This window comes from Scomber japonicus, chromosome 3 (genome assembly GCF_027409825.1).
Source record: "Scomber japonicus isolate fScoJap1 chromosome 3, fScoJap1.pri, whole genome shotgun sequence".
In the NCBI taxonomy this organism is placed as follows: Eukaryota; Metazoa; Chordata; class Actinopteri; order Scombriformes; family Scombridae; genus Scomber; species Scomber japonicus.
The window spans coordinates 37,675,433-37,699,003 of record NC_070580.1 but is presented as its reverse complement, the minus strand read 5'-3'; the positions used below and the strand labels follow the sequence as shown (position 1 = coordinate 37,699,003).

The 23,571-nt window shown below is 41.2% G+C and overlaps 3 protein-coding genes across 3 annotated transcripts; all 3 read right to left on the bottom strand.

Annotated features, from left to right (window-relative positions):
* Positions 1 to 7,285: 7,285 nt before the first annotated feature.
* LOC128355679 (nuclear factor 7, ovary-like) lies at positions 7,286 to 8,692 on the bottom strand. The gene has a single exon (XM_053316004.1). The coding sequence runs from the start codon at positions 8,669 to 8,671 to the stop codon at positions 7,286 to 7,288; it is 1,386 nt and encodes a 461-aa protein (XP_053171979.1). The 5' UTR covers positions 8,672 to 8,692.
* Positions 8,693 to 12,682: 3,990 nt separating this feature from the next.
* LOC128355675 (nuclear factor 7, brain-like) lies at positions 12,683 to 14,095 on the bottom strand. The gene has a single exon (XM_053316000.1). The coding sequence runs from the start codon at positions 14,072 to 14,074 to the stop codon at positions 12,683 to 12,685; it is 1,392 nt and encodes a 463-aa protein (XP_053171975.1). The 5' UTR covers positions 14,075 to 14,095.
* Positions 14,096 to 21,732: 7,637 nt separating this feature from the next.
* On the bottom strand, positions 21,733 to 23,139 carry LOC128355414 (E3 ubiquitin-protein ligase TRIM35-like). Its single transcript, XM_053315653.1, has one exon. It carries the CDS (start codon positions 23,116 to 23,118, stop codon positions 21,733 to 21,735), a length of 1,386 nt encoding a protein of 461 aa, XP_053171628.1. The 5' UTR covers positions 23,119 to 23,139.
* Between the last annotated feature and the right edge of the window lie 432 nt (positions 23,140 to 23,571).

The window sequence follows — 23,571 nt, the reverse complement described above, 5'->3', positions numbered from 1 at the left end:
GGGGCTGCTGTAGGGCAGGAGTGATGTGTTCAATAGAGGGAGTTCTGGTTATGATACGAGCAGCTGCGTTCTGGACCAGTTGGAGTTTGTGGAGACTGTGGTTGTACTGGGAAGCTTCCTCAGAGACACTCCTCTAAATAAATGATCTGAGTGTAGGAGGTGTGTGTAAGGGTTAAAATGAATGACTGTGGAGAGATAGTTTGTTTTATACTGTACTTTAAATGTGATTGTTCATAATGTTTCTCTGAAAATGTGATAATCTGACCGTATAGTAAACTGAGGATTAGTGATGATTCAGTGATGCTGCAGATGCATAGAGAGAGGAAAGGAGTGAATGAATGTCTGTTCTTTATTTCTTTATTCCACAAAAGTTACAGCAGAGAACCTGAAATGTGTGCGACTGTTTCATTCATATATTCATTTGATTTAGTTTTATTTGAATGAAATCATTAATAATACAACACCATGTGGCAGGAGCAGTGAAAGCCAGCGTCAGAGTGTAGTACACCTGTGTATTCACCTCCTACAATACACACACAAACACACACACATACACACATACAAAGCTGTGTGTGTGTGTGTGTGTGTGTGTGTGTGTGTGTGTGTGTGTGTGTGATCTGAGCACCGTGGCAGCACAGGGATGGATAATGTACTTAACAGAAGCCTGGCTGGCCTTCCTCCAGAGAAACCAGTGGATTTATGAACACACACACACACCGAGTCACACACACACACACACACACACACACACACACACACACACAGAGTCACACACACATACACTGTATTAAACACAAGCACATATACAGCGAGTCTGAGCCAAAGCAAGGAGACAGAGAGCAGCATTTGGCAAAGCTTAAGAAAACAATGAAGCATGAACATTAGGCGTGAAGCATAACACACACACACACACACACACACACACACACACACACACACACACACACACACATACATACAGGAGATATCAGGAGCTTCCTTCCTCTGAGGTTAAACCTGAAATGTGCAAATGAGAGAGTTAGAGTTGTTCACTACCTGTGAAATTGATTTAAAAAAAAAGAAGTTTTTCCACATTGTTAAATTATGAACTTCACCAAAAAGTATAACTACCCAAACTAAAGTATGTCCTGTCAATACTATAAAATATATATATATATACTGGCTCAGGCACATAAATACATATTACATGATGTCTGAACAACAGCTTTGTCTTATTCTTCTTTCCTCTCTTCCTTCCTTCCGTCTGTACTTCCTCCATCCCCCTTTCTTCCCTCCTTCTTTCTTTCTTTCCCTCCTTCCTCCCTCCTTTCCTTCCTTCTTCGTTCTTTCCTTTCCTTTCCTCCCTTCCTTTCTTTCCTCCCTTCCCTCCTTTCCTTCCTTCTTTGTTCTTTCTTAAATATTAAAACATCCATCCATCCATCCATTATCATCCATCCATCCATCCATCCATCCATCCATCCATTATCATCCATCCATCCATCCATCCATCCATTATCATCCATCCATCCATCCATCCATCCATCAATCATCCATCCATCTATCCATTATCATCCATCCATCCATTATTATCCAACCATCCATCCATCTATCCATTCATTATCATCCATCCATCCATCCATCCATCCATCCATCCGTCATCCATCCATCCATCCATCCATCCATTATCATCCATCCATCCATCCCAATGCGTGTCCAGGCCAAAAGAAATATATATAACTTTTATGATTACACCATTTGACATTTTCAGGAGCATTCAGTCTTACTTTTGGTAATAAATGGTGCAAATGTCATAAATGATATAAACCAACAAAAATACTAAATGTACATTTTAACAAACCTGATGCTGCTTTTAAATCTAGTTTTAACGTATTCATGAATTGCTCATAAAGCTAACCCTTATTTGTTACCCAAAAACAGATTGAGGCAGATTGTGACCAGATAAAGAGGAAGATGGTTAATGATGACTGTTCTCTGAAAGGATTGTGTGAACTGATTTCTGTAAAAGTCAAGATAAGCTATCAAAGCCTTGTGTCTCAACTAGTTACAGAGAACGGGTGAAAAACTGTGACCGGTCTGGAACAAAAGGTCAGACGGTGGTTCAGACTATAAATGTGGTTCTTGAAATGAGTTTTGTGGACGCCTGGTGATGGATACTTTAGAAAACTGGGGGCAATGTTAGCCTTAATTGTTTTTTTTCAGAATGGACAGACTGGCTGGAAAGTCCTGGTACGAAATGTGAATGAGTTATTCTCTCTGCTCCCTCTCTATGTACTTTAGCGCCGCCCCTGAGCAAGGCACTTAACCTCCACCTGCTTTAACACAACTGCTCAGTATTCAACGCTGAATCCTGTGGCTGTTCTATGGAAACTTTGAATGAATGTGAAGCAGAAAGAGAGCAGACATGTGCAGAAGAAAAAACACATGCAAACCTTCCTTTATGCTAATGTGAAGTTAAAAGACGCTGACGTAAACTAATGGATTTGGTAATTTAACCCTTTGCATGCAAGGGATGCAATTCATACTCCACACACACACTTTAACCAACAGTTTACATTGATGTCAGAGCTGAGAGGCTGCATGAAGGGCCAGTATAAGATATGTAGATGGATGGATGGATAGATGGACGGATGGATGGATGATAATGAATGGATGGATGGATGGATGATAATGAATGGATGGATGGATGGATGATAATGGATGGATGGATGGATGGATGATAATGAATGGCTGGATGGATGATAATGGATGATGATGGATGGATGGATGATAATGGATGGACGGATGGATGGATGATAATGCTGGCTGGATGGATGATGATGGATGGATGGATGGATGGATGGATGATAATGGATGGATGGAAGATAATGGATGATTGATGTATGGATGATAATGGATGGATGGATGATAATGGATGTATATTAAGATATGTATAAGATATGTAGATAGCAGAGAGAGAAAGGGGGGGGGTGACATGCAGCAAAGGTCCCTCACCGGAGTCTGCAGCATGTTCAGCACTCGGCTACCAAAGCGCTCTAAATAAATCTAGTCATGCAAAGATATTCCAGCAGAGCCCATTAGGCATTGCTGATTTGCATCAATAATGGTATATTTTCAGACTTCGACTGAAATGCGTCATGTGCACTTTTGGCAAAATGACACATCGGACATTTTTTGCAAATAAGGGTTTGTAAGATGAGCAATTCAAAAATATGTTAAAAACTAATTTGAAATGACATTTGAACAACCAAAAGTAAGACTGAATGCTCCTGAAAATGTCAAATGGTGTAACCACAAAAGTAATATATATTTCTTTTGGCCTGGACACACATTGGGATGGATGGATGGTTGATAATGGATGGATAGATGGATGGATGATAATGGATGGATGGATGGATGGATGAATGGAAGGATGGATGGATGGATGGATGGGTGGATGGATGATAATGGATGGATGGATGGACGAATGGATGATAATGGATGGATGGATGGATGATAATGGATGGATAGATGAATGATAATGGATAGATGGATGGACGAATGGATGATAATAGATGGATGGATGGATGAATGGATGATGGATGGATGATAATGGATGGATGGATGATGGATGATGATAATGGATGGATGATGGATGGATGATAATGGATGGATGGATGATAATGGATGAATGGATGGATGAATGGATGACAATGGATGGATGATGGATGGATGATAATGGATGGATAGATGGATGTATGGATGATAATGGATGGATATTAAATACTTTATCACCTACAGTGTGTTTAAGTGGACTTATACTAATAATGACTTCATTTAAAACATGTAAATGTTTCCTGATCTCCATGGTAACCAGATGAAATGTAATATTTAGAACAATAGTATTCCATTAGCTTTATTTAATATAAAAGTTATAATGTAAGATCATGCCAAACTAGTTGATATGGTGTTAGGTAGGGAGGAAGGAAGGTAGGAAGGAAGGATGTAAGATCATGCCAAACTAGTTGATATGGTGTTAGGTAGGAAGGAAGGAAGGAAGGAAGGAAGGAAGGATGTAAGATCATGCCAAACTAGTTGATATGGTGTAAGGAAGGAAGGAAGGAAGGATGTAAGATCATGCCAAACTAGTTGATATGGTGTTAGGTAGGAAGGAAGGAAGGAAGGAAGGAGGGAAGGATGTAAGATCATGCCAAACTAGTTGATATGGTGTTAGGTAGGAAGGAAGGAAGGAAGGATGTAAGATCATGCCAAACTAGTTGATATGGTGTTAGGTAGGAAGGAAGGAAGGAAGGAAGGAAGGAAGGAAGGAAGGATGTAAGATCATGCCAAACTAGTTGATATGGTGTAAGGAAGGAAGGAAGGAAGGAAGGAAGGATGAAGGAAGGATGTAAGATCATGCCAAACTAGTTGATATGGTGTAAGGAAGGAAGGAAGGAAGGAAGGAAGGAAGGAAGGATGTAAGATCATGCCAAACTAGTTGATATGGTGTTAGGTAGGAAGGAAGGAAGGATGTAAGATCATGCCACACTAGTTGATATGGTGTTAGGTAGGAAGGAAGGAAGGAAGGAAGGAAGGAAGGAAGGAAGGATGTAAGATCATGCCAAACTAGTTGATATGGTGTTAGGTAGGAAGGAAGGAAGGAAGGAAGGAAGGAAGGATGTAAGATCATGCCAAACTAGTTGATATGGTGTTAGGTAGGAAGGAAGGAAGGAAGGAAGGAAGGATGTAAGATCATGCCAAACTAGTTGATATGGTGTTTTATTGAGAATTAACCACATGGAAACTAAAAAAAGTGTAATTATCATCCTGCCAACACTTATTTTTGTCACAGTGAACCTCTTCAACCTCATCATTACACATGCAGACCTGGGACGTTAATTAAAACTGATTTATTATTCATCATGAAACAAAGAACATGAAATTGAAGGGTTTTGATTTAAAATTCTGAAATTCTGTGTTCATTTTTCAAAAACAAAAATAAATCCAGCTGAGATGAGCTCCACAGCTCCCAGACTGTGTTTCCTGCTTATCTGTATGCTGATTAAAAAGTTTGTTTTATGCCATCGGTCATTCTAATAACGAGGTGTTAATTTTATTCAACTCTGAGGTGTCTGCTTCACGCTGTGTATTCCCATCTTTCTCCGATTCTTCTGCAGCCTTGCACACACACAAACACACACACACACACACACACACACACACACACACACACACACACACTCACATTAGCATACGCATTGCCACCAAGTCAGGCTTACTTGAAAAGCATCTTTTAAGCATGTTAAGAAGCGGCCTGTTAGCCTGCGGAGAGGATAAAGGCTGTTAGATTATTCAGGGCACTTGGCCTTTCAAATGGTACACTTGAGTTGCTTTTTTTAACTGGTGCTTTGATTTGTCTTTGTCTCGTGTTTTTCTGGCCTCATGTGTCTCTGCTTTTTCACACAGACTTTAAAAGAGACCTGCCATCCCCATCCACACATTCATTCCTATGTTGGAAATGTTTAAAGAGATAATTAAGCAGCACCAGCTCTATGTGTAAAGTACCTTGAGATGACTTTTATTGTGATTTTGTTGCTATATAAATAAAAGGTGATTGATTGAATAAAGGTTGATATGTCCTATATGAACCTGTACCATGACTAAAATATCCAAAAGTGGATTGAGGGTCACAATCAGAAATACATCAATGAAACCAAGTGAGATCGAGGAAGGCCAAAGAAGAAAAGGCTCCTAATATGTTCAATAAAGGATCCTCAGATCATAAGTTAAATGGGTGTGGATGGACATTAGTGTTGTTTTTGGCGGCCTATTTTACTTTTAGTTTTAGTCTAGTCTTTGTGTCAAGCGGTCGTTTTAGTTTTTATTAGTTTTAGTCATGTTCATACTCCTTTTAGTCTAGTCAAGTTTTAGTCGACGAAAAGTCTGAGCATTTTAGTTTTAGTCAGAATTGTCCCTGACTATTTTAGTCTAGTTTTAGTCAAAGAAAACTGTATTAATCTCTTTTCAGTAATGTTATTCTATCTAACCCCGTCAATATAGTATAAGTACCTAGTGGTAGAGAGATGGAACTGTAACCTCCTGGAGGTGTTATTTTAAGACTGGTTGTCCATTGGACATTGGACAGAGTATACAGGATGTATTCAAGTTATAGAGAAGAAACTGCTGTTATGGCCTTAGACCGTCTGCATTGTGTCTCCCCTTCCTCTGTGTATGTTGTTCCACCCGACTGTTTGCAGTGGATCCGTGAAGCAGATCCCTGGCAGCTGGTGGATGAGGCTGATTGGTGTGAGGCGGTTCCAATCAGAGAGCGACAGCGGATAAAAGCGGGTTGCCCTGCCGACGCGGGCAGACACCTCAGCATTTGTGTAGTACTTGGGCCAGGGGTCTCTCTCTCTCTCTCTCTCTCTCTCCATCTCCCCCTCTCTCTCTCTCTCTCTCTCTCTCTCTCTCTCTCTCTCTCTCTCTCTCTCTCTCTCTCTCTCTCTCTCTCTCTCTCTCTCTCTCTCTCTCTCTCTCTCTCTCTCTCTCTCTCTCTCTCTCTCTATTTGTGTCACATTGTTTTCCTGCGCTAGGTTTAGGGGTGCTGATCATTTGTATTTCTGTTTTGTTTAACACTAGAGTAGTTAGTAATTATTATTCACGTTAGTCATTAGACAGTTAGCTCCATTTTATTTGTAAGGAGTTCTCTTTTTGTTATCTTTGTTTATTGGTTTGTCAGGACCCAGCAACCCTTTTCTATCGGCTTTATTATTAATTCCCACTTGTTGATAAAATATAATAAATACCTCTTTACTTTTACAATCCTTTGCATCAGGTTGTGTGTGTGTGTGTTACTTTCCCTTTTCCCTTACGAGCTGGGTTCGTAACACTACCACAAGCTCTGTCAGACATGGACTTTTTATCCAGTTTAAACCACATTGTTACGATACACTGTTTAAATTTGGTGGCTGTGGTAAAAGTGGTAAAGTACTAAATAGTAACATGAATCATACAGCTGCACAGAATGAAGGTGAGGTGATGTAGATGACAGTTACATTTGTCTGTAAAGCATCAGCCAATGACTCAAAGATCTTGAGTTTGACGGGAAGATGTTGATCCTTTCACTTTCATATTTAAATGATTGCAGACAGTTTATGTAATTAATCATTAATTAGTTTTAATGTTTGTAAACTTTATAATCTGAATTAGAGTTTAAAATAAAGTTCAACTTGTAGTCATTGATTATTTACTCCACACAAAGAAATTTAAATGACACAGTATCAATAAAAAAACTGAAATAAAATCATCATCATCGATTCACTGTCACAGAGACCTTCAGTGGAGAAATCTTCAGTGGAAGTTTATCCCAAGTGCAAATGTATGGAAACAGTGTGTCAGTGAAAGTGTGTGTGAAGGTGTGTATGTGTGTGTTAGTATCAGGATCAGAGAACGACAGATTTCCTCTGTTCCAGTCCAGATTCACTCTGATCCTCTGGAGCTTCTTCTTCACTGAGAGACCAGTGGGGGGAGCTGATGGTGACTCTGCTGAGTATTTATCATTATATAACCATATTGTCCATAATCCAGAGTCTATGTCCCCCTTCCTCTGAACAGACTCTGATAACACACCCAGTTCCCAGGATTTACTGTCTCCAACCTCGACATCCCAGCTGTGAGTCCCTGAGTTAAAGCCCTCAGAGCCCAGGACAGAGTAATCATCAAACCTCTCTGGATTATCAGGAAGCTGTTTCTCTCCTCCATCTCTCACACTGGTCAGATCTTCAGACAGGATGAGGTCTGGATGAGCAGTGTTTGGATCCAGAATGACAGGAGTGTAGGAGACCACCTCCTTCATGTTGTTCCAGATGTTGAAGGCCAGGTTGCCCAGGTGTTTGGCCTGGTCTATCAGAGCTCCTGAGGGCAGCTGTGGATCATCCAGCAGGGGGCAGCGCTGGACTCTTTCCACTGCAGCCTTGTAGTTGTTCAGGAATGAGACGTCTTCAGCTCTCAGCTCCTCCTCTGTGGCTCTGACTGTGTGTGAAAGAGCTGCTATCTCTCTGCTCAGAGCCTCCATCTTCTCCTTCATCATCTGACTCTTCTGCTCCTCTTCCTCCCTCAGAGCAGCCATCCTGGCCTCCTCTTCCTCTTCTAGAAACTGGTGAAGCTTCTTAAACTGCTCCTTAATCTGCCTCTCTGTGTGTTGGGTCTGGACTTTAATGTGTTTTGCTGTTTGATCAAACTTCACTTTAACTTCTTCACAAACCTTTAACTTCTCCTTTAAGGGCTTCAGAGTTTCCTCAAGTTCCTTCTTGTGTTGTGGTGCAGCTTCATCGATGGGTCTGAATCTGTGGTTGGTGTGTTTTTCTGAATCTCTGCAGACGAGACACACTGGCTGCTGATGGTCCAGACAGAAGAGTTTGAGTTTCTCAGAGTGCAGACTGCAGAGAGCCTCTGAAGCTCTCTGATCTCTGTCCTGTAAGAAGGACTCACACAGGTTCTTTAACGCCAGACTAACAGGTGGATTTGCCTTTGAAGATCTTCTCTTACAAACTGGACACTCATGTGTTGGTTTCTCTCTCCACCAGCTCTTCAGACAGTCTTTACAGAAGCTGTGGCTACATGACAGAAGAACAGGATCTCTAAAGACCTCATGACAGACCGGACAGCAGAGATCCTCCTCTGATCTGGAAGCCATTTAGTCTCTGAGTGAAGCTGAAAACACAGCAGACAGAAAGTACAGTCAGTCATGGCTCCCCTCCCTCCTCTACTAACTTCACTGACATTTACCATAAAAACTGGTTTATAAGACGAACCTTTAACACAATATTTTTTTCATTTAAAGTGTTGGTTCGTCTTATTTACAGAAAGGTTGGGTGTAGATATGATTATATGGATGTAAAAGGCTCCACACTAATAACAATAACTATAACTATAAAGATAACGATGTGAGCGTACACACTATGAACTATAACGTCCTATAAACAGCTTTGTTTCCAGCTGTGTCTACAGCTAATGAAAATAGACTATTGATGAGCCGTTAATGTTATATGTTGTAGAGTAAAATGATTCAGTGTGTTGATCAGAAGTATTTCAGACACTAGTTGCTGTGATGTTTCAGTATTTACAGACCAAACTGATGTTGAAGTGTGACTCAGGCGCAGTAGTCTATTTACACACAGTGACAGCTCTGATGAAGAGTGTTTGGGACTCAGTGAGCACACAGCTACACACTTTATTAAATATATAAAGTTACTGTATTAAATATATAAAGTTACTGTATTAAATATATAAAGTTACTTTATTAAATATATAAAGTTACTATATTAAATATATAAAGTTACTGTATTAAATATATAAAGTTACTATATTAAATATATAAAGTTACTATATTAAATATGTAAAGTTACTGTATTAAATATATAAAGTTACTGTATTAAATATATAAAGTTACTTTGATCTTTTAAAAGGTTTAATTTAAACTCAGCCTAACTGAACCTGGTCTGAGTTAATAAACTGGTCCAGTTCAGTGAAGCTAATCATTACTGGACCATTAACCATTAAAGCTGATGTCTGTAACTATTATTGTGTTATATTTGGTAAAATAGTGATTATGATGTGACAGTAGAATAAGATACAGATAAGCTGAGACTAAACCAGTGGTGGTGATGTGATGTACAAGAATCCATCGCTCCCGAGTCAAAACCAATCAGAGTCCACACAGCACATACTCTCACTCAGCAGTGTCTGCTGTGCTCTCACTCAGTTAAACAGGTTTCCTCTCTGACTGTGAGGACCTGCCTTCACGTGCGTGCAGCGTGCACGGCAGGTTCCTCTGTGGGAGGAGCTTAGAAGGCAGGACTGCAGCAGTAAAGAGGAAGAAGGAGTCTGTACTCGTTTGTTTTCTCATAACTACATACTGCAGCTTTAACCCGTCACACTGGTTAGAAATGAATATCTACTGGTGCATTTCAATAAACCAGTCTTTAATAGAAAAGTGTTTTTCCCAGCATGACACTCCCCAAAATACACTGAGACTTCTACACCAGTTTTTACAGTACTTTCAGTGTGACTCCAGTTTTTAGTCAAACTCACCTTCAGTGTGTGGAGAGTCAGCAGGTTGAAGCAGCAGAGTTCTAGTTTTCCACTTTTCTCTCCTGTAGCTGTACTCACTCAGAGGAAGTTGTTAGTTTGGTCTGAAGGTGAATCTGATGCTCTGTTTTTCAGTCTGTGTGTCTCTTTAGAGACCAACAATAAACTGTTTCCTGGTTTGTCTCAGGTGAGTCAGGTGAGGGGCGGAGCTTTGTCAGATCTCTTCTGATAAATGTTGTAGCTTCACAGTAACACAGGGTGTGTTTCAGTCCAAAGTTCAGCAATACACCAACCATCAGCTGTAAAGATGAATGATTAACAGGTTTTATGTGATTTAATGTGTACAGTACAGAACATCATGACCTGCATGAAGCTTATAAAATAAACTCTCATTCAGAGGAGAAGTTCTGTTCAGCTGTTAGTGTGAAAACTTTACAGGAACTATAGAAACACAAAGGAGTGAATATTGTTCTGGATGATTTATTTAAGATTTGACATATTATCAAAAACAAAAAGGACAGTACCAACACTTATAAGAAATGACGGCACACTGATGAACTTGTTGTTGTTGTCCGACTCTTCAGTCAAACCAGTTCTCATGGATGTATGATAATGGATGGATGGACGTATGGATGGATGAGAATGGATCGATGGATGAATGATAATGATGATGGATGAATGGATGGATGGATGGATAGATGGATGGATGATAATGGATGGATGAGAATGGATGGATGGATGATAATGGATGGATGGACGTATGGATGGATGAGAATGGATGGATGGATGAATGGATGATAATGGATGAAGATATGGATGAATAATAATGGATGGATGGATGAGAATGGATGGATGGATGGATGATAATGGATGGATGGACATATGGATGGATGATAAATGATGGATGAGAATGGATGGATGGATGGATGATAATGGATGGATGGACATATGGATGGATGATAAATGATGGATGATAATGGATGGATGGATGGATGGATGATAATGGATGGGTGGATGAATGGATGATAATGGATTGATGGATGGATGGATGATAATGGATGGATGGACATATGGATGGATGATAATGGATGGATGGATGAGAATGGATGGATGGATGGATGATAATGGATGGATGGATGGATGATAATGGATGGATGAATAGATGGATGGATGATAATGGATGGATGGATGGATGATGGATGATAATGGATGGTTGGATGACAATGGATGATAATGGATGGATGGATGATAATGGATGGATGGATGATAATGGATGGATAGATGGATGGATGATAATGGATGGATGGATGATAATGGATGGATAGATGGATGGATGATAATGGATGGATGGATGAATGGATGATAATGGATGGATGGATGGATGATAATGGATGGATGGATGGATGTATGGATGGACGTTCAGCTATTCAACTCTTTTTTCTACCCTGACCAGTGTAACGTTTCTCCATGGAGATCTTTTCTTACCAGAGATTATCTTCACCTTTGTGGAGCAATGACATCATCAGTAGCAATTGTAATTTTAGAGTTGAAATGATCTACAAGCTCATTGACTGAGACCCAAGAGAGAGCAGGAGTGGAAGAGAAAGCCTGAGTAAATATTTCACTGGTGTTTTTAGTGTTGGTCCCTTCTTATGCATAAACTCATACAACTGAAATCAGGAGGGGTTGACCCAATAATGGCTGCACAGTTATGTTAGTTTAATGAAGTTTCAGTTACAAACAGAGAATCCAGGTTGTGTTTGACAATTAAATCATTGACTTAAAATGTATTTCCTGCCAAAAAGGGCGAAAAATAGACTGATGACTTAATTGGAAACAAGCATTTTTAAAATCTAACGAACAATTAATTAAAAAGTAAAATAACAGAACTTTTTTTTTCAGCAAACATCAACCGTCATTTACATTTTCTACATTTAGCAGATTTTCTTATTCAGAGAGAAACAGCAGAGCAAAGTTCAGCTCTTAAATCACCAACATGAACCCAAACTCACAAGTCCACCTTAAGACTCACAAGTCCACCTTTAAAAAAAACACACGTCTTCTGATTAAATGACAGAATTCAGCTGGTGAAACTGAATAATGTGGACTTCATTACATCAAATGAAAAATTAAACACATATATAAATGATTGCAGACAGTTTATGTAATTAAACATGAATTAGTTTTAATGTTTGTAAACTTTATAATCTGAACTAGAGTTTAAAATAAAGTTCAACATGCAGTCATTAATTATTGGCTCCACACAAAGAAATTTAAATGACAGTATCAATAAAAAATGTTTAAAGCTGAAAATAAAATCAATAAATTCATCATCATCATAATTGCAACAAAACAATTTTAAGATTGAAATAAAAAAACATTAAAATAAAAAAATAAATCAAATCATTTTATATCTGACAAAAAACAAACAAAACTGAAGCAACATATTTTGGAATAATAAGACAGAAGTTTATATTCAGTTTAAATTCAGAGATTTTTTTTTCTTAAAGAAATTGATTATTTACTCCACACAAAGAAAACATCAGAAAACATTTAAGAAATTTAAAAGACACAGTATCAATAAAAAAAACTTAAAACTGAAATAAAATCATCATCATCATCGTCTCACTGTCACAGAGACCTTCAGTGGAGAAATCTTCAGTGGAAGTTCATCCGTAGTGTCAATGAATGGAAACAGTGTGTCAGTGAAAGTGTGTGTGAAGGTGTGTATGTGTGTGTTAGTATCAGGATCAGAGAACGACAGATTTCCTCTGTTCCAGTCCAGATTCACTCTGATCCTCTGGAGCTTCTTCTTCACTGGGAGATCAGTGGAAAGAGCTGGTGGTGACCGTGCTGAGTATTCATCATTACTGAACCATATTGTCCATAATCCAGAATGTATGTCTCCCTTCCTCTGAACAGACTCTGATAACACACCCAGTATCCAGTATATACTGTCTCCAACCTCGACATCCCAGCTGTGAGTCCCTGAGTTAAAGCCCTCAGAGCCCAGGACAGAGTAATAATAATAACCAAACCTCTCTGGATTATCAGGAAGCTGTTTCTCTCCTTCACATCTCACACTGGTCAGATCTTCAGACAGGATGAGATATCGACCAGCAGTGTTTGAATCCAGAATGACAGGAGTGTAGGAGACCACCTCCTTCATGTTGTTCCAGATGTTGAAGGCCAGGTTGCCCAGGTGTTTGGCCTGGTCTATCAGAGCTCCTGAGGGCAGCTGTGGATCATCCAGCAGGGGGCAGCGCTGGACTCTTTCCACTGCAGCCTTGTAGTTGTTCAGGAATGAGACGTCTTCAGCTCTCAGCTCCTCCTCTGTGGCTCTGACTGTGTGTGAAAGAGCTGCTATCTCTCTGCTCAGAGCCTCCATCTTCTCCTTCATCATCTGACTCTTCTGCTCCTCTTCCTCCCTCAGAGCAGCCATCCTGGCCTCCTCTTCCTCTTCTAGAAACTGGTGAAGCTTCTTAAACTGCTCCTTAATTTGCCTCTCTGTGTGTTGGGCCTGGACCTTAATGTGTTTTGCTGTTTGATCAAACTTCACTTTAACTTCTTCACAAACCTTTAACTTCTCCTTTAAGGGCTTCAGAGTTTCCTCAAGTTCCTTCTTGTGTTGTGGTGCAGCTTCATCGATGGGTCTGAATCTGTGGTTGGTGTGTTTTTCTGAATCTCTGCAGACGACACACACTGGCTGCTGATGGTCCAGACAGAAGAGTTTGAGTTTCTCAGAGTGCAGACTGCAGAGAGCCTCTGAAGCTCTCTGATTTCTGTCCTGTAAGAAGGACTCACACAGGTTCTTTAACGCCAGGTTAAGAGGTGGATTTGCCTTTGAAGATCTTCTCTTACAAACTGGACACTCATGTGTTGGTTTCTCTCTCCACCAGCTCTTCAGACAGTCTTTACAGAAGCTGTGGCTACATGACAGAATAACAGGATCTCTAAAGACCTCATGACAGACCGGACAGCAGAGATCCTCCTCTGATCTGGAAGCCATTTAGTCTCTGAGTGAAGCTGAAAACACAGCAGACAGAAAGTACAGTCAGTCATGGCTCCCCTCCCACAACAGCTGAGAGGACAGAGTGGCTAATGAAAATAGACTATTGATGAGCCATTAATGTTATATTTTGTAGAGTAAAATGATTCAGTGTGTTGATCAGAAGTATTTCAGACACTAGTTGCTGTGATGTTTCAGTATTTACAGACCAAACTGATGTTGAAGTGTGACTCAGGTGCAGTAGTCTATTTACACACAGTGACAGCTCTGATGAAGAGTGTTTGGGACTCAGTGAGCACACAGCTACACACTTTATTAAATATGTAAAGTTACTGTATTAAATATATAAAGTTACTGTATTAAATATATAAAGTTACTGTATTAAATATGTAAAGTTACTTTGATCTTTTAAAAGGTTTAATTTAAACTCAGCCTAACTGAACCTGGTCTGAGTTAATAAACCGGTCCAGTTCAGTGAAGCTAATCATTACTGGACCATTAACCATTAAAGCTGATGTCTGTAACTATTATTGTGTTATATTTGGTAAAATAGTGATTATGATGTGACAGTAGAATAAGATACAGATAAGCTGAGACTAAACCAGTGGTGGTGATGTGATGTACAAGAATCCATCGCTCCCGAGTCAAAACCAATCAGAGTCTACACAGCACATACTCTCACTCAGCAGTGTCTGCTGTGCTCTCACTCAGTTAAACAGGTTTCCTCTCTGACTGTGAGGACCAGCCTTCACGTGCGTGCAGCGTGCACGGCAGGTTCCTCTGTGGGAGGAGCTTAGAAGGCAGGACTGCAGCAGCAAAGAGGAAGAAGGAGGCTGTACTCGTTTGTTTTCTCATAACTACATACTGCAGCTTTAACCCGTCACACTGGTTAGAAATGAATATCTACTGGTGCATTTCAATAAACCAGTCTTTAATAGAAAAGTGTTTTTCCCAGCATGACACTCCCCAAAATACACTGAGACTTCTACACCAGTTTTTACAGTACTTTCAGTGTGACTCCAGTTTTTAGTCAAACTCACCTTCAGTGTGTGGAGAGTCAGCAGGTTGAAGCAGCAGAGTTCTAGTTTTCCACTTTTCTCTCCTGTAGCTGTACTCACTCAGAGGAAGTTGTTAGTTTGGTCTGAAGGTGAATCTGATGCTCTGTTTTTCAGTCTGTGTGTCTCTTTAGAGACCAACAATAAACTGTTTCCTGGTTTGTCTCAGGTGAGTCAGGTGAGGGGCGGAGCTTTGTCAGATCTCTTCTGATAAATGTTGTAGCTTCACAGTAACACAGGGTGTGTTTCAGTCCAAAGTTCAACAATACACCAACCATCAGCTGTAAAGATGAATGATTAACAGGTTTTATGTGATTTAATGTGTACAGTACAGAACATCATGACCTGCATGAAGCTTATAAAATAAACTCTCATTCAGAGGAGAAGTTCTGTTCAGCTGTTAGTGTGAAAACTTTACAGGAACTATAGAAACACAAAGGAGTGAATATTGTTCTGGATGATTTATTTAAGATTTGACATATTACCAAAACAAAAAGGACAGTACCAACACTTATAAGAAAAGACGGCACACTGATGAACTTGTTGTTGTTGTTCGACTCTTCAGTCAAACCAGTTCTCAGGATCACATGGCTCCGTCCTCTAGAACCTCCCCTGGCTCTCCATCCCTCACATCCAATATAAACTGCTCCTCCTCACTTTAAAATCCCTCCACAACCTCGCCCCCCCCCCTACCTCCATTCATCAGATGCTAACCTCTGTTCCACCTCTGACCAAGACCCACCTTTTCAAATCCATTTAGTTTCTTCTTCTCTTCATTGCTTTTGTTGATTGTGATTTTATTTATTCTGTAATGTTTTATTGTTTCACTGTCACTGTGACATAAAGAGATGCTGTTCTGGGGTATTTAACTTCCCAATAAATATAACAGTTATTTCAGAAGTCTCAGTTTAATTTAATCTTGATTCTATCACCAATAATTAGATGAGTATGTCAGTTGTGCAAATCATTACAGACTGTTAAATGAACCCACTAACGCCAAATAAATAAATACATGTATAAACTCCTTAATAACATATTCAATACTAATATTATCCTATAATATTATGTGTAGGGTCACAATCAGAAATACATCAATGAAAACAACATCAAGTGATATCGAGTAAGGCCAAAGAAGAAAAGGCTTCTAATATGTTCAATAAAGGATCCTCAGATCTTAAGAAATGGGTGTGGATGGACATTGGACAGAGTATACAGGATTTATTTAAGTTATAGAGAAGAAACTGCCACAAGCTCTGTCAGACATGGACTTTTTATCTAGTTTTAAACCACATTTTTACGATACACTGTTTAAATTTGGTGGCTGTGGTAAAAGTGGTAAAGTACTAAATAGTAACATGAATCATACAGCTGCACAGAATGAAGGTGAGGTGATGTAGATGACAGTTACATTTGTCTGTAAAGCATCAGCCAATGACTCAAAGATCTTGAGTTTGACGGGAAGATGTTGATCCTTTTACTTTCATTGTGGAATTTGGTGATGAAGATTCATGGCTGGTTATTCGCCAGTAGTTCGGGTTTTTACCAGCAGTGGACTCGGTCTATTTTGACGGGTGTGTTGAAGCTATCTTGGTCAAGTAACTCTGGTATCAACAGTGAGGGCGACCGATCTCTTCCTTTCTTCTTGATGCTCATGATCCTAATGTTGAGTCAGTGACGGCGCCTCGTCCACATCGTCCATGTACCAGACTGGATGATAATGGATGGATGGATGGACGTATGGATGGATGATAATGGATGGATGGATGGTGGATGGATGATAATGGATGGATGGATGTATGGATGATAATGGATGGATGATGGATGGATAGATGGATGGACATATGAATGGATGATAATGGATGGATGGGTGATATTTGATGGATGGATGATAATGATGGATGGATGGATGGATGATAATGGATGGATGGATGGACGTATGAATGGATGATAATGGATGGATGGATGGGTGATAATGGATGGATGGCTGATAATAGATGGATGGCTGGATGGATGATAATGGATGGATGATAATGGATGGATGGACGTATGGATGGATGAGAATGGATGGATGGATGAATGGGTGATAATGGATGGATGGACGGACGGACGTATGGATGGATGATGGATGATAATGGATGGATGGACGGACGGACGTATGGATGGATGATAATGGATGGATGGACGTATGGATGGATGATAATGGATGGATGGATGGATGGATGATAATGGATGGAGGGATGATAATGGATGGATGGATGGATAGATGGATGGATGGATGGATAGACGTTCAGCTATTCAACACTTTTTTCTACCCTGACCAGTGTAACGTTTCTCCATGGAGATCTTTTCTTACCAGAGATTATCTTCACCTTTGTGGAGCAATGACATCATCAGTAGCAATTGTAATTTTAGAGTTGAAATGATCTACAAGCTCATTGACTGAGACCCAAGAGAGAGCAGGAGTGGAAGAGAAAGCCTGAGTAAATATTTCACTAGTGTTTTTAGTGTTAGTCCCTTCTTATGCATAAACTCATACAACTGAAATCAGGAGGGGTTGACTCAATAATGGCTGCACAGTTATGTTAGTTTAATTCAAGTTCAAGTTCAACTTTATTGTCAAAAATCTATGTAACAGGGTTAGCACAGAAGTCTGAAATTGCGTTTTACCAGTCTCCAATGTGCAGTTAAAAAGACATGTAAAAAGACATAGACAAAAAATCTCCCCCCCCCCCCCACCACCACACACACACACGCACACGCACACACACACACAGTGTGCAAATACTGACATAATACACAACCACACACACACACACACATAACAGCATAAGTACAATCAGTGGTCATAGTAAAGTGAAAGTGTAGGTCTGTGGTCTCTCTACAAAGTGCAAGAGTAAAGTAAAGTGCCAGTGGCATGATGAAGGAAATGTTCATGGAATGTCATCCAATGACCTTGGAATGTTCATGTGGTTTTTCTTCAATGTGTTGATGAGTCTGATGGCTTGTGGAAAAAAGCTGTTTCTCAGTCTGCTTGTGCGGGACCGCAGGTTGCGGTACCGCTTCCCTGATGGTAGAAGGGAGAACAGTCTGTGTGCTGGATGAGTTATGTCTTTGATGATGTTCATTGCCCTCTTGGAACAGTGTGAAGTGTACAGTTCATGGATGGCTGGTAGGGGTGACCTGATGATCTTTTCTGCAGTCCTCACCACCCTCTGTAGCGCCTTTTTGTCTGCAGCTGGGCAGCTGCCGTGCCAAACAGAGACGCTGCTGGTCAGGATGCTCTCAATAGCACCTCTGTAGAAGATGGTGAGAGCAGAGGTGGGAAGGTCAGCTCTTCTCATCCTTCTCAGGAAGTGGAGTCTTGTCTGCGCCTTCTTGACTAGCGCAGTGGTGTTGGTGGTCCATGAGAGGTCATCTGTGATGTGCACTCCCAGGAACTTTGTGCTTTTCACAGACTCCACTGCACTGCCGTTGATGATGAGTGGGATGTGTGTTGGTTGTTTCTTTCTGAAGTCCACAGTAATTTCTTTTGTTTTGTTTACGTTGAGAAGCAGATTGTTCTTCTCACACCAGGCGATGAGTTGCTGCACCTCCTCTCTGTATGCTGAGTCATCGTTGTCTTTGATGAGGCCCACCACTGTTGTGTCATCTGCGAATTTGATGATGTGATTCGTTTCAAATCTGGCACAGCAGTCATGGGTCATCAGCGTGAACAGCAGGGGGGATAGCACACATCCTTGCGGCACCCCGGTGTTTATGATGGTGGTCGCTGAGGAGTTTTTTCCGACTCTGACTGTCTGCGGTCTGTTTGTAAGAAAGTCCAGCAGCCAGTTGCACAGTGAAGTGCTAATGCCTATTGTACTCAGCTTGTTCACCAGATGTTGGGGGATGACGGTGTTAAACGCAGAGCTGAAGTCAATGAACAGCATCCGTGCATGACTGTTTTTGTTCTCCAGATGAGCCAAGCAGAGGTGGAGTGCTGTTGCTATGGCGTCATCAGTGGAGCGCTTGGGGCGGTAGGCAAATTGGTATGGGTCCAGAGTGGTGGGGAGGATGGATGTTAGATGGACCTTTACCAGTCTCTCAAAGCACTTCATCATGATGGGAGTGAGTGCTATGGGTCTGTAGTCGTTCAGTGATGATGCTGGTGACTTCTTTGGTAGTGGTACGATGGTGGTAGCTTTGAAACTTGCTGGTAAGATGGCTTGGTTCAGAGAGGTGTTGAAGATGTCTGTGAGGACGTCAGTGAGTGAGTCTGCACAGTCTCTGAGCACGCGCCCGGGTATGTTGTCTGGCCCTGCAGCTTTCCTGGGGTTCACCTTGAGTAGGGTCTTCCTCACGTCGGCTGGGTCCAGTTGAAGTGTTGTGCTGTCTGGGTTTGTGGGGTTTTTTGTGGGTGTTGTGGTGTTATTTTCTTCAAACCGGCTGAAGAAGGTGTTGAGTGAGTTGAGGAAGTCTGTGTTGTCCTCACACGGTAGGGGGGATGGTTTGTATTCTGTGACTGACTGGATGCCTTGCCACAGGCGTCTTGGGTCCTTTGTGTCTGTGAAGTGCGAATTGATTTTTTGTCCATATGCACGCTTGGCTGCTCTCACACCCCGGTGCAAGTTGGCCCTGGCAGACTTGAGGGCCTCCCTGTCACCAGACTTAAAAGCAACGTTGCGTGCCCTCAGGAGCTCACATACCTCCCTGGTGAACCAGGGTTTTTCGTTTGCTCTTACTGTAATGTCCTTGGTAACGGTTACATCTTCCATACATTTTGTTATGTATCCTGTTACAGAGTCTGTATATTCGGTGAGGTTGACTTCCCGGTTGGTAGTGGCCGCCTCCCTGAAAACAGACCAGTCTGTGTATTCAAAACAGTCCTGTAGAGCTGCTGTGGAGCCCTCTGGCCAGGCCCTGATCTGTTTCACAGTTGGCTTGCTTCTCGTCAACAGAGGTCTGTAGGCTGGGATTAACATAACAGAGAGATGGTCTGATGAACCCAGGTGAGGGTGGGGAACAGCTCTGAAGGCCTGTCTGATGTTAGTGTAGACCTGGTCAAGTGTGTTCTTTCCCCTTGTAGCAACGTTCACACACTTGTGGTAGTGTGGCATTACTGTTTTCAATTTGGCCTGATTAAAATCGCCAGCGATTATGCAGACCGCGTCCGGGTGTGTGTTTTGTAGTGTACTCACTGACTTGTACAGAATGGAGAGAGCCTCCTCTGTGTTAGCGCTGGGGGCGAGGTAAACAGCTATGATGTTGATGGTATTGAATTCACGCGGCAGGTAAAATGGACGGCAGTTAAGGGTTAAAAACTCAATGTTCTCTGAGCAATGACTTGAAATAACTGCAGCGTTTTTACACCAGTTGTTGTTGATATAAATGCACATACCACCTCCTCGAGATTTACCCGTACTGGCGTGGTTTCGGTCCGCGCGGAATGTTGTAAATCCATCCAGTTTAATGGCGCTGTCCGGAACGTTGTTATGAAGCCACGTCTCGGTTAGGATGATGGCGTTGCATTCTCTCACGTTTCTTTGTGTGGTTAAATCCAGCTTGAGATAGTCCATTTTGTTTTCCAACGAGCGGACGTTTGATAGAAGAATAGATGGTAGTGCTGTTTTGTGAGGGTTTGTTTTCAATCTGTGTGTGATGCCGGCGCGGCAACCTCGCCTTCTCCTCCGGCGTATGCTCAGACTCCACCGCCGCTTCAGCTGCTTCCAGTTCCGGCTGGTGGGGGAGGAAGAGCCCGCTGCCTCGGAGGTTCCGTTGTCTCGGGACATTATTCCAAGACCGAGAAGAGATTCTCGATCCATGGCGAAGTTAACTCCGGATATATCCTTTGCACAGTTGTTGTTTCTAAGTCCCAGTAGTGTACTTCTGTCGTATGCGATTTTCGGAGACGATTTGGACGGTACATTTAACATAAAACACACATTGTTATCGGGAGCCGGCTTGGCCGCAGCCTCACAGGGCGCTGCCATGGTAACAGTTAAAACAGAGAATCCAGGTTGTGTTTGACAATTAAATCATTGACTTAAAATTTATTTCCTGCCAAAAAGGGGAAAAAAAGTCTGATGACTCACTTCATTGGAAACAAGCATTTTTAAAATCTAATGAACAATTAATTAAAAAGTAATATAACAGAACTTTTTTTTTTTCAGCAAACATCAGCCGTAATTTACATTCTCTACATTTAGCAGATTTTCTTATTCAGAGAGAAACAGCAGAGCAAAGTTCAGCTCTTAAATCACCAACATGAACCCAAACTCACAAGTCCACCTTAAAACTCACAAGTCCACCTTAAAAAAACCACACATCTTCTGATTAAATGACAGAATTCAGCTGCTGAAAAACTGAATAATGTGGACTTCATTACATCAAATGAAAAATTAAACACATATTTAAATGATTGCAGACAGTTTATGTAATTAAACATGATTTAGTTTTAATGTTTGTAAACTTTATAATGTGAACTAGAGTTTAAAATAAAGTTCAACATGCAGTCATTGATTACTTACTCCACACAAAGAAAACATCAGAAAACATTTAAGAAATTTCAAAGACACAGTATCAATAAAAAGACTTAAAACTGAAATAAAATCATCATCATCATCATTATCTCACTGTCACAGAGACCTTCAGTGGAGAAATCTTCAGTGGGGGTTCACGCCCAATGTAAGTGAATGGAAACAGTGTGTCAGTGAAAGTGTGTGTGAAGGTGTGTATGTGTGTGTTAGTATCAGGATCAGAGAACGACAGATTTCCTCTGTTCCAGTCCAGATTCACTCTGATCCTCTGGAGCTTCTTCTTCACTGGGAGAACAGTGGAGCGAGCTGGTGGTGAATATGCTGAGTATTTACCAATATAGAACTCTATTCTCCATAATCCAGACTGTTTGTATCCCTTCCTCTGAACAGACTCTGATAACACACCCACTTCCCAGCTTTTATTGTCTCCAACCTCGACATCCCAGCTGTGAGTCCCTGAGTTAAAGCCCTCAGAGCCCAGGACAGACTTAAAGAAGTCAAACCTCTCTGGATTATCAGGAAGCTGCTGTTTCTTTCCTCCTCTCACACTGGTCAGGTCTTCAGACAGGATGAGATATGGATGAGCAGTGTTTGGATCCAGAATGACAGGAGTGTAGGAGACCATCTCCTTCATGTTGTTCCAGATGTTGAAGGCCAGGTTGCCCAGGTGTTTGGCCTGGTCTATCAGAGCTCCTGAGGGCAGCTGTGGATCATCCAGCAGGGGGCAGCGCTGGACTCTTTCCACTGCAGCCTTGTAGTTGTTCAGGAATGAGACGTCTTCAGCTCTCAGCTCCTCCTCTGTGGCTCTGACTGTGTGTGAAAGAGCTGCTATCTCTCTGCTCAGAGCCTCCATCTTCTCCTTCATCATCTGACTCTTCTGCTCCTCTTCCTCCCTCAGAGCAGCCATCCTGGCCTCCTCTTCCTCTTCTAGAAACTGGTGAAGCTTCTTAAACTGCTCCTTAATCTGCCTCTCTGTGTGTTGGGCCTGGACCTTAATGTGTTTTGCTGTTTGATCAAACTTCACTTTAACTTGTTCACAAACCTTTAACTTCTCCTTTAAGAGCTTCAGAGTTTCCTCAAGTTCCTTCTTGTGTTGTCGTGCAGCTTCATCGATGGGTCTGAATCTGTGGTTGGTGTGTTTTTCTGAATCTCTGCAGACGAGACACACTGGCTGCTGATGGTCCAGACAGAAGAGTTTGAGTTTCTCAGAGTGCAGACTGCAGAGAGCCTCTGAAGCTCTCTGATCTCTGTCCTGTAAGAAGGACTCACACAGGTTCTTTAACGCCAGGTTAAGAGGTGGTTCTCTCCTTGAAGATCTTCTCTTACAAACTGGACACTCATGTGTTGGTTTCTCTCTCCACCAGCTCTTCAGACAGTCTTTACAGAAGCTGTGGCTACATGACAGAAGAACAGGATCTCTAAAGACCTCATGACAGACCGGACAGCAGAGATCCTCCTCTGATCTGGACGCCATTTAGTCTCTGAGTGAAGCTGAAAACACAGCAGACAGAAAGTACAGTCAGTCATGGCTCCCCTCCCTCCTCTACTAACTTCACTGACATTTACCATAAAAACTGGCGTATAAGACGAACCTTTAATGCAATTTGTTTTCATTTAAAGTGGGGTGTGTCTTATTCACCTTTTAAAATACAGAGAGGTTTGATCTAGATATGATTATATGGATGTAAAAGGCTCCACACTAAGAACAATAACTATAACTATAAAGATAACGATGTGAGCGTACACACTATGAACTATAACGTCCTATAAACAGCTTTGTTTCCAGCTGTGTCTACAGCTAATGAAAATAGACTATTGATGAGCCGTTAATGTTATATGTTGTAGAGTAAAATGATTCAGTGTGTTGATCAGAAGTATTTCAGACACTAGTTGCTGTGATGTTTCAGTATTTACAGACCAAACTGAT